The sequence below is a fragment of the Chaetodon trifascialis genome, chromosome 5 (genome assembly GCF_039877785.1).
Source record: "Chaetodon trifascialis isolate fChaTrf1 chromosome 5, fChaTrf1.hap1, whole genome shotgun sequence".
In the NCBI taxonomy this organism is placed as follows: Eukaryota; Metazoa; Chordata; class Actinopteri; order Chaetodontiformes; family Chaetodontidae; genus Chaetodon; species Chaetodon trifascialis.
Genome location: NC_092060.1, coordinates 573142 through 591702, shown reverse-complemented (window position 1 = coordinate 591702; position 18561 = coordinate 573142). Strand labels below are relative to the sequence as shown.

Here is an 18561-nt window from a genome sequence, read left to right as displayed (position 1 = left end):
TATATATATATATATATATTCACAACTTATAAACAGTCTGTGATTTGTGTGGTTTAAGCAGCTACTTGTGGAGATTGTCATGGGCCATGCTGCTACCTGTATGTTTCCTTGTGTTTCTCTCTCTTTTCCTCTGCTCCCTTGTCTCCTCTGCCTTCCCTGTTTGTCTTTTTGTGTTTGTGGCTGGGAGAGGTCAGATTTAGCTGTTCAAAGGTTCCTGTGGTTGGCATACTTGCAAGTAATTATCTCATCAACTGCAGCAATATATCATCATCGGCTGTCTCTCCATCGTCAGATCATACAATTACTACAGTGTTAGCTATGCTTCAGACCAAACCTTAAACTCTTGTGTTCTTGTTCTTTGTGATATTCCCTTGGAATATCATTGTGTCTCTCTGTGCTCCAGATCTCCTTCATCCACTAGCCTGCTCATGTCAATCTTCTGCTTATCTGCTTATTCCCCACTACCATTTTCATCTCCCCTTTCCCTGCCAACCAGCCATTGGATTGTCCCCATCATCCTTACCTTTAGGTCTGCACTCTGCCCAGCCAGTACTATCTCTCCTTGTGGCTATTTCTTTCAGTCTTCTTTCTGTCATTATTCATCCTGAAAATGAGAACTTTGCATGAAACCTTTGGAAACCACTCCCCAAGTCTCTGTGCTTGTGCTGCATTTGGGTCAACTTGGTTAAAAATATATTTAAATAATAATTTTGCTTTTTTGACTGAGAAAATAACATAACAAAAAAGCATTTAAAAAAAAAAGAAAAAAAGCAGAGGCTTCCCAGGGCAACGTGTATCACTTGTGTGTCTCGGTGTCAATCTGATGCATTTGATGAAGTGTATGCATATATGTTCCGTGAGAGCCATTCTAAAAGCTTTTTCAATTCAATTCAATTCAATTCAATTCAATTCAATTCAATTCAATTCAATTCAATTTTATTTATTTGTATAGCGCCAAATCACAACAGGAGTTGTCTCAGGACACTTTCCATATAGAGCTGGTACAGACCAAGCTCTTTTATCTACAAAGAAACCAACAATTCCCCCATGAGCAAGCACTTGGCGACAGTGGCGAGGAAAAACTTCCTTTTAACAGGCAGAAACCTCGAGCAGAACCAGACTCTGGGTGGGCGGCCATCTGCCTCGACCGGTTGGGTGAGAGAGGAAGAGCAAGAGAGGGAGAGTGAGACAGACAGACATACAGACAGAAATGCAGTCAGAGAGAGAGAGAGAGACAGAGACAGAGAGACAGACATGCAATCACAGTAACAGTGACAGTGGATGTAATAACAGCAGTAGCAGTTGCAGTGGATGTCAGGCAGGGCCAAGGCAGGAGATGCAGCTGAAATCCACAATCCAGATTCAGCCACTGTCCATGGGAACCTGCAAGACGACAAAGCACAGAGACTCCGGGGAAGGAGCTATGTTAGTAACACGCCGTGGTAGGACATGAGAGCGTGCGGATGGAGAGGGACAGAAGGACAGAGGAGCTCGGTGTATCTTTGGATGTCCCCCGACAGTCCTATAGCAGCATAACTAGGGGCTGGTCCAGGACAAGCCTGAGCCAGCCCTAACTATAAGCTTTATCTACATTTTCTACTCTTAAATGTAGAGACAGTGTCTGCCTCCCGGACAAAGACTGGAAGATGGTTCCACAGGAGAGGAGCTTGATAGCTAAATGCTCTGACTCCTGTTCTGCTTTTTGAGACTTTAGGAACCATAAGTAGACCTGCATTCTGGGAACGCAGTGTTCGAGTAGGGCAATAAGGTACTATGAGCTCTTTAAGATAAGAAGGTGCCTGGCCATTTATGGCTTTGTAAGTAAGGAGGAGAATTTTAAACTCTATTCTAAACTTTACAGGGAGCCAGTGCAAAGTGGCGAGTATTGGAGAAATATGATCTTGCTTCCTGGTTTTTGTCAGAACACGTGCTACAGCATTCTGGAGCAACTGGAGAATATTCAGCAACAAATTTGGGCAGCCTGATAGTAAGGAATTGCAATAATCCAGCCTGGAAGTTATGAATGCATGGACTAGTTTTTCTGCATCACTTGATTGATTTTTGCGATATTACGTAGGTGAAAAAAGGCAGTCCTTGAAATTTGTTTTACATGGGAGTGAAAGGACATGTCTTGGTCAAAGATGGCTCCCAGATTCTTTACAGTGGTGCTGGAGGCCAGCGCAATGCCATCCATAGCTGCTATGTCATCAGAAAGTGACTTTCTAAGATGTTTAGGGCCTACTACTATAACTTCAGTTTTGTCCGAGTTTAGCATCAGAAAATTGCAGGTCATCCAGGTCTTTATGTCATGAAGACATGCTTGTAGTCTAGTTAACTGACTGGTTTCTTCCGGCTTCATTGATAAATATAGCTGGGTATCATCTGCATAGCAATGAAACTTATTGAGTGCTTCCTGATAATCTTACCTAAAGGAAGCATATATAAGGTGAATAGAATTGGTCCAAGCACAGAACCCTGCGGAACTCCATAGCTGACTTTAGTGAGCACAGAGGAGTCATCATTAACGCGTACAAACTGAGAGCGATCTGACAAGTAGGATTTAAACCAGCTTAGCGCAGTTCCCTTAATGCCAATGAAATGTTCCAGTGTCTGCAATAGGATACCATGGTCAATGGTGTCAAATGCAGCACTAAGATCCAATAAGACTAGTACAGAGACAAATCCTTTATCAGATGCAATTAGAAGGTCATTTGTAACTTTAACCAGTGCTGTCTCTGTGCTATGATGCACTCTAAATCCTGACTGGAAATCCTCGAATAAACTATTATTGTTTAGAAAGTCGCACAGCTGATTGGCAACTGCTTTCTCAAGAGTTTTTGAGAGAAAGGGAAGGTTGGATATCGGTCTATAGTTGGCTAAAACCCCTGGATCAAGAGTAGGCTTTTTCAGTAGCGGTTTTATCACAGCTACTTTAAAGGACTGTGGTACGTAGCCTGTTGATAAAGACAGATTGATCATGTCTAATACTGAAGAGTCAATTAGAGGTAATACTTCTTTAAACAGCTTAGTCGGGATAGGATCTAAAATACAGGTAGATGATTTTGATGATGAAATTATTGAAATTAGTTGGTGAAGGTCAACAGGAGTAAAACAGTCTAAAACTGCGACAGACTGAGTAACAGTTTCTACGGTTTCTGCGTTTGAAGACAAAACAGTACCTGTTAACGGCAGGAGTCGATGAATTCTGCCTCTAATAGTTAGAATTTTATCATTAAAGAAGCTCATGAAGTCATTACTGTTCAGAGCTAAAGGAATACATGGTTCAATAGAATTATGGCTCTCTGTCAGCCTGGCTACAGTGCTGAAGAGAAACCTGGGATTGTTCTTATTTTCCTCTATTAGTGCAGAGTAATAGGCTGCCCTGGCACTGCGGAGGGCTTTCCTGTATATTTTAAGACTGTCTTGCCAGGCGGACCGAAATTTTTCCAAATTGGTCGAACGCCATTTCCTTTCTATTTTCCGTGAAGTTTGCTTTAATTTGCGGGTTTGAGGAGTATACCATGGAGCTAACCTCCTCTGTTTAATTTTCTTCTTTTTTAGGGGAGCAACAGAGTCAAGTGTCATACGCAATGAACCTGTAGCACGATCAACCAGGTAGTCAATCTGGGAGGGACTAAGGTTAGCATAAGATTCCTCTGTTGTATTGAGACATGGCATTGAATTAAATGCTGATGGGATCATATCCTTAAATTTAGCTACAGCACTATCAGACAGGAGTCTGGTATAAGAATTTTTGCCTACTGGCTGGTAGTCTGGTAATATGAATTCAAAAGTTATTAAATGATGGTCTGATAAAAGAGGATTCTGTGAGGAGACTATTAAGTCTTCGATTTCAATGCCATATGTCAGAACAAGGTCAAGGGTGTGGTTAAAACAGTGAGTCGGTTTATGTACATTCTGGTGGAAGCCAACTGAGTCTAATACTGAGATAAACGCAGTGCTAAGGCTGTCATTATCAACGTCGACATGTACATTAAAGTCACCTACAATAATTACTTTATCTGCTTCAAGGACTAAACTTGATAGAAACTCCGAGAACTCAGCTATAAAGTCGGAGTAAGGACCAGGAGAGCGGTATACTACAACAAATAAAAGTGGCTGCACTGTTTTCCATTTCTCATGAGAAAGAGTGAGAACAAGGCTTTCAAATGAGTTATAGTCGAGTTTAGGTTTAGGGTTGATCAAAAGGCTTGAGTCAAAAATGGCTGCAACTCCACCTCCTCTGCCACTGCCTCGAGGAATGTGGGTATTAATATGGCTCGGAGGAGTAGCTTCATTTAGGCTCACATACTCTTCAGGACACAGCCAGGTTTCAGTCAGACAAAATAAATCAACAATATGGTCTGATATTAACTCATTTACTAGAACAGCTTTAGAGGACAGAGATCTGATGTTAAGGAGTCCACATTTAATTCTCCTATCTTGTTGTACTATTGTAGTGGTTGTTTAAATTTTAATTAGATTCTCATGTTTAACTCCTATTCTCTGTACTTTTGGTTTACTTAGTTACGTGGTCGGGGGGCAGACACAGTCTCTATGGAGTGTTGGGTGGGTAACTGCTCTAATGGAGGCGCAGAGAAGCGTGTAGGACTGCAGCTCTGCCTCCTGGTCTCAACTCTGAGTTGTCAGGGGTTAGGTTCATAAATAAAATCGGTCAGATTTCTAGAGATGAGAGCTGCTCCCTCCAAAGTGGGATGGATGCCGTCTCTCCTAATCAGACCAGGTCTTCCCCAGAAAGTCTGCCAATTATCAATGAAGCCCACACGGTTTGCTGGACACCACCTCGACAGCCAGCGATTGAACGATGACATGCGGCTAAACATGTCATCACTGGTCAGATTTGGCAGGGGTCCAGAGAAAGTCCGACATCGTTTTAGCATATGTACACACCGATTCCACATTAATTTTAGTCACCTCCGATTGGCGTAACCAGGTGTCATTACCGCCGACGTGAATAACAATCTTACGGTATTTATGCTTATCCTTAGCCAGCAGTTTCAAATTTGATTCGACGTCGCCCGCTCTGGCCCCCGGCAGGCATTTGACTATGGTCGCTGGTGTCGCTAACTTCACATTTCTCAAAATGGAGCTGCCAATAATCAGAGTTGGTTTCTCAGCGGGTGTGTCGCCGAGTGGGGAGAACCTGTTAGAAACATGAAGCGGTTGGTGGTGACCTGTGGGCTTCAGCTTGGGACTATGCTTCCTTCGAACAGTCACCCAGCCTCCCTGGTTTCCCGGCTGCTCGGGAGCTGTCGAGGGACGGCTAGCCGGAGCTGCACTTGGTCGGTCCGCACCGGCTACGGGGGCCTGGCTAACTATAGCTAATGGTTTTGTTTCCATGGTGCGGAGCCGAGCTTCCAATCCACTAAGCCTCGCCTCCAACTCACCAAATAAACTACATTTATTACACGTACCAGTATCACTAAAGGAGGCAGAGGAGTAGCTAAACATGTGACACACCGGGCAGGAGAGAGCTGGAGAGGGACAGAGAGAAGCCATCGCTAGCTGCTAGGCTAAGCTGGTATAGCTAGCAGAGCAGACAAGCGCGTAGACAAATAAAATTGACGGTCGCTAAATAAACAGACTTATGGGTGCTTGAGCAGAACTAATGTTACTCTAGAGCGTGGATAAGAGGCCGCTGTAACAAAACACAGAGCAAATTACACTCAGAGGAACAAGAGCGACAAACGCACACTACTCGTAAGGCAGCAACCAGAAACAGGAAGTGAGACGATACGCTTACCTCAGCACGTCAGCCAATAGGTGGCTGAATCTATGTAGATTTGTCTTTCTTGTAAATGTGTTCAATTCTACTCCACCACAGCAGTAATGGCTGCTTACAAGCACAATACCTAAATAAGCCAACAGATTAATCTATTGACGATGTCCATTTAAGATCTATATGTCTTTGCACATGGGATGTCAGAAAACACAAACTTTCACAAGAAGGCCCCAGGAAAACAGTTGAGGCTCCAAGCCTAAAAAGACTTGTGAAATATCAAGTTTTTTATTTGCTTCTGGAAACCACCATGTGAGTAACAGTTTAAATTGCGACCACATCAATCTGTTTTAAAGAGTAAAGCAATGTATGAAAAAGCATATTCATTACCTGTTCAGTCAGTTCTAAACATTATTGAGGTGATTTCTCACTTTTCCTGTTCAAATATTTTTTGGACCTATAATGCGCTTCTAAGGCAATCATCGTAAGGATTATTAGTGTTCCCTTTTGTGTAACTTTATCTTTTTGATGTATTCTGTTAACTGCTGAATATTTTCATGTTTCATTCCAGGCCTTCTCGAAATTTCCCCAGTGGAGAGAGGAGTGGTGACTCTGTTTGGGGTGAGAAGTGGTCTCTTCATTGCCATGAGTGACAAAGGGAAACTCTACGGTTCGGTAAGAACTGATCAAACTACAAAAAACAAAATAATCTCACACACCTCACATACGTCAGACTGGATGGTTATAACCTGGTATTCTGGGGACATGGTGAGAAATACAATACTTGATCACCAGGAATCATTAATCCTGTGCATCACAGCCTCCTTCAAACCTTTTCAGGCAAATGTTTCATTTTGTGTTCTTAAAATACATTACGATGCAAATGCTGCTGTGTCACATCAATTACAATATGAGATACAGTTGAGATACAGATAGTTGTGACTAAAATGGTATTGAATTGATGTAGTCCTAAAAAATGCCACAAATGATAATAGTTTCTAGAATAAAGTGGAATTACTGTCAGCATTGTTCTTCATCCTTGTTCCCTGGATCAGCTAACTATGATCACATTTCCCACCATTTTAATTTATGTACAAACCAGTTTCATATAAAGTTCTTCAAACATGACCCAAAAGACTTCAAAGAGGAATGCTGATTATCCCATTTTGCTACAGTTTTTAGTTATGAGGATGCCTATTTTGTGAACATTTGCAATATTGTAACCACATTTGTGCATGTGCCTCAAAAAGTCTGTATCTTGTGAAAAAAGATTTTGTGTGATTTATTTATTTATTTATATATACAATTTGTGCAAATTGTGTTGCATATCTGATGTTGCATTGCCATCCACTTTATGTTTGCTTATCACATTTACACAGTTTTTTGTCCTTGATATGTTACATGTAAAGTCAAGTCAAATCAAGAAATTAAATTGTGCAAATATAAAACAATATATACAGAGAATGGTGAGACAATAAACAATTTCAATGAAACTGTTACGGTCAGAGACAAGGAAGGCCAGGACCCAAAATGCAGACACAAAAATACTAAAAATTTATTAAACAAAGTGCAACAAAAATCTCCTTAGACAGGGAAAAATGCTCACTAGCAAAAACGAACTAAGAATCACCACAGAGGGGGAAAAAACGGAATAAACACAAAGTAGCAAAACAAACTCAGAACTCACCAGAAAAGAACTGGGAGGCAAACTACAAAATGTAAACCAAAGGCGACTATGAAAAAGTCTCAATGCACGCAGGAGGAGCAAGATCGAGAGACGAGCAGACACCGGGCAAGCCACGCACTAGAGAAGCTGAAAGAATAGTCCGGCACAGGAGTGAAGCATGAGGCAGCTTAAGAAGCCGGGTTGATTATCTGATGAGGTGCAGGTGCGACTCTGGAGCATGCTCCCTAGTAGATCAGCCCACCTCTATCTCCCGCTCCAACCTGCTGTGGGCGTAACAAAGAAACGCAGTATCAGTCGTAGGCAGTGAAGCAGAGGAAACACACAGTGGCCAAAACCACAGCCATCACAGAAACAATGAAATTACCATTTGTGTTGACCTTGAGTGGTAAATGCACGTTAAAAACTGTGAATTAATGGATTACAAATGGCCAGTCAGTGAACGTTTTGGTGCTAGAGGGTTAGTGACACTGAATGACCAGCTAACTGTTCATCAGAGTGACAGCTTGTGGGAAGAAACCGTTTTTCCTGTTGTTGTTTTTTGTTTTGTTTTTTTTTCACACTCAGTGTTTTGTAGGAGAGAAGTTGGAGCAGGTTGTGTTCAGGATGTGAGGGTTCTGCAGTCATGCTTTCTGCCAATTTCCTCAGTCTGGAAGTGTGTAAGTGCTGAATGGAGGGCAGGTTGGCACCAGTGATTTTCTCAGCCGTTCTTATAGTTAGTTGCAGTCTGTTCTTGTCCTACTCTGTGGCAGACCCAAACCAGGCAATGTGTGTCCATAGAACAGATTAACTGAATCAGCAGCTGTTGACGCAGGTTGAATTTCCTGAGCTGACACAGGAAATGCATCCTCTGTTGCACCTTTTTGATGATTGAGGCTATGTTTGAAGTTCACTATAGGTCCTGGGAAATACTGGATCCCACAGTGGAAACAATGTTGTTGAGGATGTTGATGGGGTGTAGTGTTGAGGGGCTTCTCCTGAAGTCCACTATCCACAACCTGGAGGTCCTGAACTCCAAATTGTTCCGACTGCATCAGAGGACCAGCTGTTCAACATTGTGCCTGTATGCAGAGTCACCATCTTGGATCAGGCTGATGCCTATTGTGTTGAACAGACAATTCCTGAGCAGCAGTTGTTGGTGTAAAGGGAGAACAGCATCCTTGAGGGGTTCTAGTCCAGGTGCTGGATGTGATTTTCTCCAGCCTCACCTGCCTGTCTGTCAGGAAGTTTGTTATCCACTGACAGGTGGAGGCTGGTAGAGTGAGCTGGGTGAGTTCTGAGTGGAGGATTTCCGGCATGACCGTGTTGAATGCCAAGCTGTAATCCTGTAATGTAATCAGGATTGTTGCATATGTCCCTGGCATGTTTCAGGTGCTGCAGGATGTAGTTCAGTCTCATGTTGACTGCGTCCTCCACCAACTTATTTGCCTGGTAGGCAAATTGCATGCTGTCCAGCAAGTCACCTGTGAGTCTTTCAGCGGACTCGACACCCATCTTTAAAGGATTTCATCACCACAGGTGTAAGGATGACTACTTTGTACTCATTCCTGACTACAGGATTGTAATAATAACAATATGAATAAGAATAATGATGATAATTTTAGCAGTGGGTGTTGAGCAGGAACATGAAGACAGTGGGATGTGATCACAAATTCATATTCTACAGCTCCTGAGGCAGCAATATCTGGAAGACTGGAAGAGAGAGGAGTGAGAAAAAAAAGCACAAAACTACAGGAGAGAGAAGATATAGATTTAGGAACATTCATCAACCGGATAAGGATAGTTACAGATGGAGATGCTGAAGAGGAGAATGGAGCATCATTGGAATAGCAGCATAACTAAGGACATGGTTCAGGGCCCACCGGAGCCAGCCCTAACTATTGCCTTTATCAAAGAGCAAAGTTTTAAACCTCCTCTTAAATGTGGAACCCAAAATTGGGAGCTGGTTCCACTGGAGAGGTGCTTGATAGCTGAAGGTTCAGGCTCCCATTCCACTTTTGAAGGCTTAAGACTTTAAGTAACCCTTCATTCTGGGAGCACTGTTTTCTAGTGGGGTAATAGGATACTATTAGCAGTGTTGCACAAGTTCATGCTTTACAAGAGCTGGCTCAAATTTTAGTTCACATAGATTAAGTTAGTAGTTCATGTTCGTGGTTCATAATTCAAATCTTTAACTAAGTTCAGCTAGCTGCAAGGGCTGCAGATTTCCTACAATGTAGTTTAGTCCAAGTCAACTTCTACTTCAACCGATCACAGATAGCTGTCCAACCAGAGCCTGGTTCTGCCTGAGGTTTGTCCCTGTTAAAAGGAAGTTTTTCCTCGCCATATGGTCTGTACCAGCTCTATATGAAAACTGTTTGGAGACAACTTCTGTTGTGATGTGGCACTATATAAATACAATAGAATTAAAATGAATGAATTCTTTATAAAATGCTCTGAGTTTGATTTGGTTGGAGGAACTTTGCAGCTGTTGGGTCATGGTCTTATCTTTGCTCATGATTTTCTTGTGATCATCATTCACTCTCAGATATTTCCCAAGCCTGGTCAGATGCCTTATCTTGATGTGTCATTTCAAATTATTTGCTAATGTGGCTGACATTTGTGTTTGTTTTTCAGACCTATTGGGCATAATTTGCATTAAAAAAAATCATTTTTTCAGTTTGAATCTGTACTGGTGTGTTGCCTGTGAATATTCTCATTCATCTAGGTCACTGTAAGCTTCAGGGCATTTAATCATTCGCAACTGGACTTTGTCAGTTTGTCTTGGAAGACGTTTCGCCTCTCATCCGAGCAGGCTTCAGTTCATCAGTTCATGCGCACCAGACTAGATAGGACAGCTCTAGTCTAATGAAATGGTGTTAGGTTCAAGTATTTATCCTCTGAGTGAGGCCAACCCCCAAAACCAAGGATGGTATCACTCTATTGTGAGGCAAACGATCCCCCATTATGGCGGGGTAGGGTGCAACCCAGGTGTCAGTGACAGTCGTTTGCCTCGTTAGTGTCCCATTCTTGTCATTGGGAGGCTCCTTGAGCCATGTGTGAATGGCTTTGTTTTTTATTTTTAGAGGCTAAATTTTTGAATCTCTTTGGAAGAGATGAAAGGTCAGCTTTGTATGTGGGAGATAGGTGGTGTCTCAGACCTCCCCCTCTGTTCAGAGACAGTTTTTCAACTTTGACATAGATGGCTTCTCTCACTCCTCTTTCAAACCATCTGTCTTCTCTGTCCAGAATATGTACATTTTTATCCTCAAAGGAGTGCGCTTCCTCCTTGAGGTGCAGGTAAACAGCTGAGTCTAGACCTGAAGAGTTATTCAATTCAATATACCTTTATTAGTCCCACAAGGGGAAATTCCAACTTTTTTTTTTTTTTTTTTTTAAATAAAAAAAAAAACCCTTCTGTGTTGTGCCATGCATCTGCTATATAAGTCTGTGCATTCCTCACTGCACTGGACTACACCAGATTGTTCTTCTAAGTAAGAGGTGTCCGGTCTTTGGGGTGCACCAGCCTTTGTCTGAGAGTGTTCCCAGGTTTGAAATGTACCGGGATGTTGTGTTTGTTAAAGATTCGCCTGAGTTTCTCTGATACACCAGACACATATGGAATGACAATGTTATGCCGTCTGTCTCTCTTTTCTTCCCCTGTCACCCTTTTCTTTCTGGAAGCGGCTGAACTTTTCACAAAAGACCAGCTGGGATTACCACAGGTTTTGAGGGCATCCCTCAGGTGTTCATGTTCCTTGTCTCTGGCCTGTTGGCTGGTTGGAACATTATTCCACATGTGTCTGACCTAAAACTCGGCAGTCACATGACTGCCGAGTTTCTCCCTGGCGTGAACAAAAAACATGGCGGACATCCCTTCTATTTTCGGCGGAAATTGCTATATTTTAAGATAGCTTTTGGCTTTAGCTTTGTTTTGATAACTTTTCGAGCGACAAATGTACACTTTATTTTCATACTATCAATTCGGTTTATGTATATGATCCGTAGTTTTTTCGTTTTGACGTACATTCTTTCAGGTCTCTCTACGAAATTGTACGAAAAATAAGTTTTTTGTTGTTGCTACGCTGGTAGTTACAGACGCTTCTGTGCATTAAAGAATGACTTTTTTTTTTTTGATTTTCTAAACATAACTGAATCTTGTAAAAATTAATGAAACAGCTCAAAGCTATTTAGCCAAAATACAAACTATAGGATGTTTCAATCTTTGTAATTTACACTTTACTGTTATTATGTGATTTATATCATTTTATTTAATAAGATAAATCTAACAAATTATTACCATCTTTTAAAGCAGGTTTGATTAGACCACCAACTATGATCTCATACAACAAATCCATTTCCACTTAATTTATCTTTATATATTATACTGGTAGCTTTATAGTTTCTTTTCATGAATTTTATTTATTTATTTATTTTATTCAGATGTGTGTATTCATACTGCTACAACAGTTTTGTTCCCCCTCTGGAGTAAATAAATCATTCAATCAATAAATCAATCTATATATCTGTCCATATGCATGCATGTATTGCATTACAACAACATCTAGAAAATACCTTTTCAAATGTTTTTATTGTATTAACATTATGAAATATGGACATTACAAAACAACAACAACAACAAGACACCACCACCACCAACAGTGATAATGGGTAATAAATAAATTAAATATATAAAAAAAGGAAAAGGACAGCAGCCCACACAATTACGGTAAACTATTTACAATTGTAATTTACAATTTTAATATTGTTGGTATCTTTAATTGTTGGTTTCTTTGTAGATAAAAGAGCTTGGTCTGTACCAGCTCTATATGGAAAGTGTCCTGAGACAACTTCTGTTGTGATTTGGCGCTATACAAATAAAATTGAATTGAATTGAATTAATATGTATGTGTGTGTGTGTGTGTGTGTGTGTGTGTGTGTGTGTGTGTGTGTGTGTGTGTTTGTGTTTGTGTGTGTGTGTGTCCGTGCGTGTAGGTGAGTGAGTGAAGATGTCTAGGTGTTATCAGTCTTGGTGTTCTCGATTGCCACCCACTGTAGAGGCCATGTCTTTCCACTGCAATAAATGTAAAGAAGATTCAAGACGGTAGAGGACAATGAGCCGCAGTTGACTTCAGTTTGTACCTCATACTCACTATGTTTACTGTAAATTACCTTCATATGGTAATAGTTTGACTGAGGTATTTATATGTACTCTCTGTTTATGCTTGCAATTTAAAATAAGTTATAAATAAATACCACAAAAGCATTAAACAAAAAATACCTTACAACTTCCGGTACATGCAGGGCTCCCACTCCACCAACTCCATTTGGTTCCTCTGAGAAATATTTAAAAAATATTTACTACCATAACAATCACACTGTCAGAGGACTTTAGAACTGTGGTGCATTAAAATAAACTAAATACATCCGTAGTAAAGGTATATATTTACATTACATTTCTACTTCAAATAATGACAAAAGAGAACCTTCTGCATTTTGGTCTTTACGACTCGCTTCACTGGGTAATACTGGTCCTTTCCCCCGACCATATGGCTGCATTCTGAAAGAGCAAAAAGTGTACACTTACATTTTTTAAACTTTTTTATAGAACTGCAAGGGATGCACAGAAAGAAAATTATCATTCAAGACAACAGTTTTTGCTCAACATTGCGCAACACAGAGAGATTAATGCACATTTTATCGTAAGAATGTTGGATTATTGTAATGTTCTCGTTTTTGGTCTTCCAAAGAATACAATAAACTACAGTTTAAAAATGCACAAATACTGGTGCCAACATAGACTTGAAGACTAGAAAGGCACACATTACACAAATTGAAAATCTTTACACTGGCTGCCTGTGATTTATCTTACTGATTTTGCAATTATTATATTAGTTTTTAAGGCACTGCACAGTCTTGCACCAGACTTCCTCTCAGAGATACATTTAGTTTACAAACCAGAACAGCCCCTAAGCTTCTCTCTTTTAACTTCATCAATCAGAACAGAAAATTGGTGGTGGTACTTCATTTAGCCATTATGCTCTGAAACAGAGAAAAAGTGTGCATGGGATTGAGAATATCCGTACTTTTAAATGAAAACTAAACATCAATTAATCAATCAACATTTTGATGTAGGGTTTTTTTTATATTTTTTACAGTGTGTGATAATAACTCAATATTTTATTGAACTACTCATTTCATCACTATCTTAAGTGATCTTTGTTTTTAATTATTTATAACTTTTGATGCTTGGAATTATTTTTATTTCAAGTCTTAATGTTCTTATAACATTTATTTTTAACTGCTTGGGTTTGCTAGTCTCTTTTTCGAAGTCCATCTTTGTTATCACTGTGTGTTGCCAATGTTTTATATTCTCGTTTTTATATCACTGTTATGCACATTGACCTGCATGTGATCTCTATGAAAGGTAATGTATAAATAAAGCTTGATTGATTGATTGATTGATTGATTGATTGATTGATTGATTGATTGATTGATTGATTGATTGATGTCATATTGCAAATGTAGAAGAACCATTAAATATGTATACTGTCCTATTTGAAATGGGGGAGTGTAAATAAAGGATGACCAAATAACCTCAAGGTGAATCTTCCTTGTTGCTCTTCTTTGTTTTCTTCTTTGGAGGTAAACCTGTTGAGAAAAAAGGAAAACTGTCTGTAAAGAGCTGTTATTATAATATTACTACCGCTATTATTATTAAAAAGTCTGATGTCAAATAATCTAATAGGTGATCATTCCATTGAAGCTGATGGTATGTGCAGTGTGATATCAAACCAAAACTGTGTCATTTTGACATGATATTCCCTTATATGTCAGAACATTTTGTCATCGCAACCTGTATAGCAACAGAATCTTTTACCACAATATTATAATGTCATAAGTTGGCATTCCCACAGAAAATAACTACACTGCTAATTGGATACAGACACTATTTAAAGATGTCACTACAACATACCTTGGTCCTTTTTGGTGGAAGGTTTGACGGCAGGAGGGGAGGATTGCAGCGGAGGCTGGATGACTGAGGAAGTTGAGGGCAGGATGACAGAGGTGGTCAAGGTGTGGGCGGCAGTGACAGGCTGGACAACAGAGGTCGAGGGGTGCATGGCAGTGGCATTGGCAGTGGAGGAGTGGATGGCAGTGATGGGCTGGACAACAGAGGTCGAGGGCGCCTATTGCATCTATGTAGGTGGGAGTGTTGTGGTATAAATCAAATACACTACGTTTCTGTCTGTGTGGAATGAATGTAGATTGAGAGGTCGCAGAATGCCAGGAGACAACTTCTGATGCGGTAGTCTGAATTCAATGTTGGTTCTATATGTGTCCCCCTTTATGCGTCTTTGACTGTAGGTTTTGGTGCAGAGTGGGGGTGTATAAGAGTTGCAGAGGGGACGTGTGGAATCATTGTTTCGCTTGTGGACAGATAAAGCTTCAAGCTGCTGATTGTCCCACCACAGGATGGGCAATATCGTTGTGACTACTAATGTGGTTAAGTTAAGTTAAGTTAAGTTAAGTTAAGTTAATGTGGTAAGTCGGGTTCCAAATCCAAATCTCCAGAGTGGAGTCTTTTAGAAGGCGTGAGCCGCTGAGGTTGATCTAAGTTAACCATAGCTTTTCGATTTCAGCATGTCAATCATCATTGTTAGTAGATGAGGCCTCTACCCATCTAGAAAATGGATCTACACAGACTAGAAGATATCTTTTACCTTCAGTTCTGTGGTTTGCCCCCATGTCAGTAAAATAAATTATTATTTCTTTCCATGGGGCATCAGGAACTGGGTAGCTGCCTAACCCAGCTTTGAGTGAGATCTTTGGATTGGACTGATTGCATATCTCACAAGACTGCACAAAATACGTGGCTATGTCTTTAAGATGGGGATGCCACCAATGCTGTGAAATGAGAGCTGTCACCTTTGAACTAGCACAGTGACCTCTGCTGTGTGCTTCTTGACACAACATATTTAGTAGTCCCGTCGGAGCTACTAATTTTCCTTCATGATTTCTCCAGAGCCCTAGAGAATCTTTTGTGGCTCCTTTTTCTCACCATGTCTGTTTTTCAGATGGAGCGGCAGCTTGTTGGAGTTCTGTTTTGCACACATAGATCTCTGTGTGGCTTGTCATCAGGAGCCTTCTGAGACATTTATTTACACATGTTGTACCCTGCTATCTCTTTTGCTGCCATAACTGCAGCATTGTTGCCTCTTACAATTTTGCCATTTCTTTTTTGATGTCCTCTGCACTTGATTACAGCAACCTGTTCTGGTTCAAGCAGGGCATAATAAAGGTCAAGTAACTGATGCAGATGGTTAACAGGGGTGCTGGCTGAGGTCATAAACCCTTTCCTCCTCCAATGACACATGTCCACATGCACAGCTTGAACCGCATAAGGCAAATCAGTATAGATGTTCACAGTCTTGCCTTTTGCCAATTTGCATGCTTCAGTGATCGCAATTAATTCCGCCTTCTGAACTGATGCTGGTTGTGGAATGATTTGCGCTTGTTTTGTCTGTAAACCGGTTGGCGTTTCTTCTACAACAGCATATGACATTATTAACGTTCCCATCGGAGTATGTTGACTATGACCGTCGCAGAACAATATCATTTGGGCATTTTCAATCGGTTCTTTGTGTAGAGAGGAGTGCAGCCGCATTTCTTTGTTCGTTTCTGCCGCACAATCATGATCTTGTACAGTGTCCATCTGTAGAGCCATGTTAGTGCCTTCACTAATGAAATGAATGTGAGGCTTGTTGAAGCAACTGTTGTAGGCCTAAAATTCTGTGCGCTGATAGTGTGAACGCGTTAGAGTCAAGAAATGCTTTTACGCTGTGTTTAATGTGCACTACATTCTGGTTGCTCATGGTGATGTGAGACATTTTGTACTGCTTTCCCTATTACTGCTACATGTCTGACACATGTAGGATGTCCTCTTTCCACATTGTCCAATTTGGAACTGTAATACATCAAAACTTTTCTGTCTGTTGCACTCCTACTCTCCCCCTTTTGAAAGCCATTCTTTTCATCAACATCCAAATGGAAAGGCTCTGAGTAGTTCAGAGAGTGCAGAGAGCAAGCATTAGATAATGCGGCATTGACATTTAGAAAGGCCTAATCAGCCTCAGCCATCCACTGTAAAGGAGAGTTGTAGTTTGTACACCCAGTTTGTGTGATCAGTGCCCTTAAAGGTGCTACCAGACCAGAAAAATCAGGGACAAAGTTCTTGCGCACAGTTTCATTCAAATATCTCTCTGCATGTTTTTGTGATTCTTCATTGCCTGGATACGGGGCGGTTTGTAACAGGCCATTTTTGATAACGAGCAGCAGAGGCATCATTGCGTTTTGAATTGAGAAGGTATCAGAGCTGACTGAGGATGCGGTTTGTGTCGCAGATGGTGTTGCAGAGTTCGTCTGCTCGACTAGAGGCATCTGGTGCTGAAGAGCATCCAACATTACCCGTGCCTCAGTGTAAGGCATTGACTGTTTAGACACGAGTGAATCATCTTTTGCTTCTGTGCACTGTGTGTCTGGAGTCAAGGTCGCAGATAGCACTCGATTCTTTGGTTGTGCAGAGGACAGAATGGAGTATTTAAACTCTCCCATGAAACAAAGGCAATCTGTCAAAAATGTCTCTTTTTTCTTCTATCTCTGCTTTGCCTCTGTTCCTCCTGCATCTTGCACTAAAGCTCTGGCCTGTTCTCTACTCCCTGTAGCCAGATTCAGGAAAACACTTCGCTCACTCGGCTTTGGCGGAGCGTTTTCACAGTCTCCAAACATACCTCTCATCTGCATTTCCTTCACCCAATTCACAAATCTATCCCTGCCGTTATCTTTTTCCTCAGGCAGGACTTTTTTCTGCCATCTGGTCAAGGTTGCAAACAACACCGACCCCAATGAGCCGGGTTTACATTCCTTCCGCTTGTCAACAACTGATTGTGTCATATTCTACAGTTTTTCCACGTGTTATCAGAGAAGGAGAATGGCGTAATGCCCGAGTGAGGACCCGATCAAGGAGCTTCTACACAAAGTCAAGTACTATGTGTGCTTGATCGCTGGGGGTTTTCCCAGTCTGTTCACTCCTTTTAATTCACCAATCTCTGTAACATCTTAACTGAAAATCCCCTTTAACCTATTCCAATGCCCCCCTTGTCAGGACTACTTGAGATCTGTGTCAGTGCAGGAATTCTTGATCAGTCTGTACTTCTCAATACGCTGTCACTCACACAGTAAAATATCAATCAAGTAGGAAACCACCCCACATTTACATGAAAAATAACAAACTTATCCCTGTGTCCTTATGAACAGTTTAACTCTACAGCTCACAACTCAACAGGAGAATTCTCGTGTTTCTATCTTTCTCTTTTTTTTTTTTTTTTTAAGTATACTTATGCCCAGCACACGGTTATAGTCAGCCTATAGACCGAGGCCAGCTACACGCATCTATAGTCTGCCTATAGTCCGGAGGTTATTCCCTTGTTTGGCTTCAGCACCCCACTCAGGGCCAAAGCTTTTCTCTTGCAGCTCCACGCGCCTCCCTGGGCCGGAATTGTCTTCTGTCGCTACCACGTGCCTCTCTGGGCCGGAGCTGAACATTTGTCGCTACCACGTCCTAATGACGGAGCTGACCTTTGTCGCTACCATGCCCTAATGACGGAGTTCCAACTTTCTAAATAATCTGTGTTTATACTTTACATGTGACCATTCATTCAATAAACAAGTTTTTTCTTTAAGCATCAAATTATTTCGTTTTTAGCGATCAGTGGATGGCATTTAGTCAGACAATTTTAATTTGGTATGTCCAATGTGCAGAAGTTTCTGATAGAAAAGAGGTTTCTGCATACCTTTGATTTAGGCGCCTAGAATTGTCTGAAAAAAAAAAATCCTCCTCTGATCGGCTCCAGTGGTCATCAATAGGACACGGCCTCGGAGTCAGCCAATCCGGGTCACGGCACCAATTTTTTAGCTTTGAAGCTCGGTTCTTTATTGGAAGCTCAAGAACGGTCCGGAGAAGTCTTCAGTTCACAGTCAAAGTATTTATTGTAGGTCACAGGTAAAGCAATGCAGCGCTGGACTCAGACTGACAGAGCTCCCTCAGGATCTCAGCCAGAATGAGCCCCGTTCACAGACAATCGTTCACATTTAAGAA

The 18561-nt window shown here is 41.1% G+C and overlaps 2 protein-coding genes across 2 annotated transcripts in view; both read left to right on the top strand.

Moving 5' to 3' along the window:
- rnf103 (ring finger protein 103) overlaps positions 1 to 18561 on the top strand; it is a 452442-nt gene that overhangs the window by 329612 nt on the left and 104269 nt on the right. The gene's annotated exons all lie outside the window — the stretch shown is intronic.
- LOC139331469 (fibroblast growth factor 4-like) overlaps positions 1 to 18561 on the top strand; it is a 64016-nt gene that overhangs the window by 7697 nt on the left and 37758 nt on the right. Inside the window, exon 2 of the mRNA XM_070962939.1 lies at positions 6312 to 6415. Coding sequence (XP_070819040.1) covers positions 6312 to 6415 — 104 coding nt within the window. The remainder of the gene's footprint in view (positions 1 to 6311; positions 6416 to 18561) is intronic.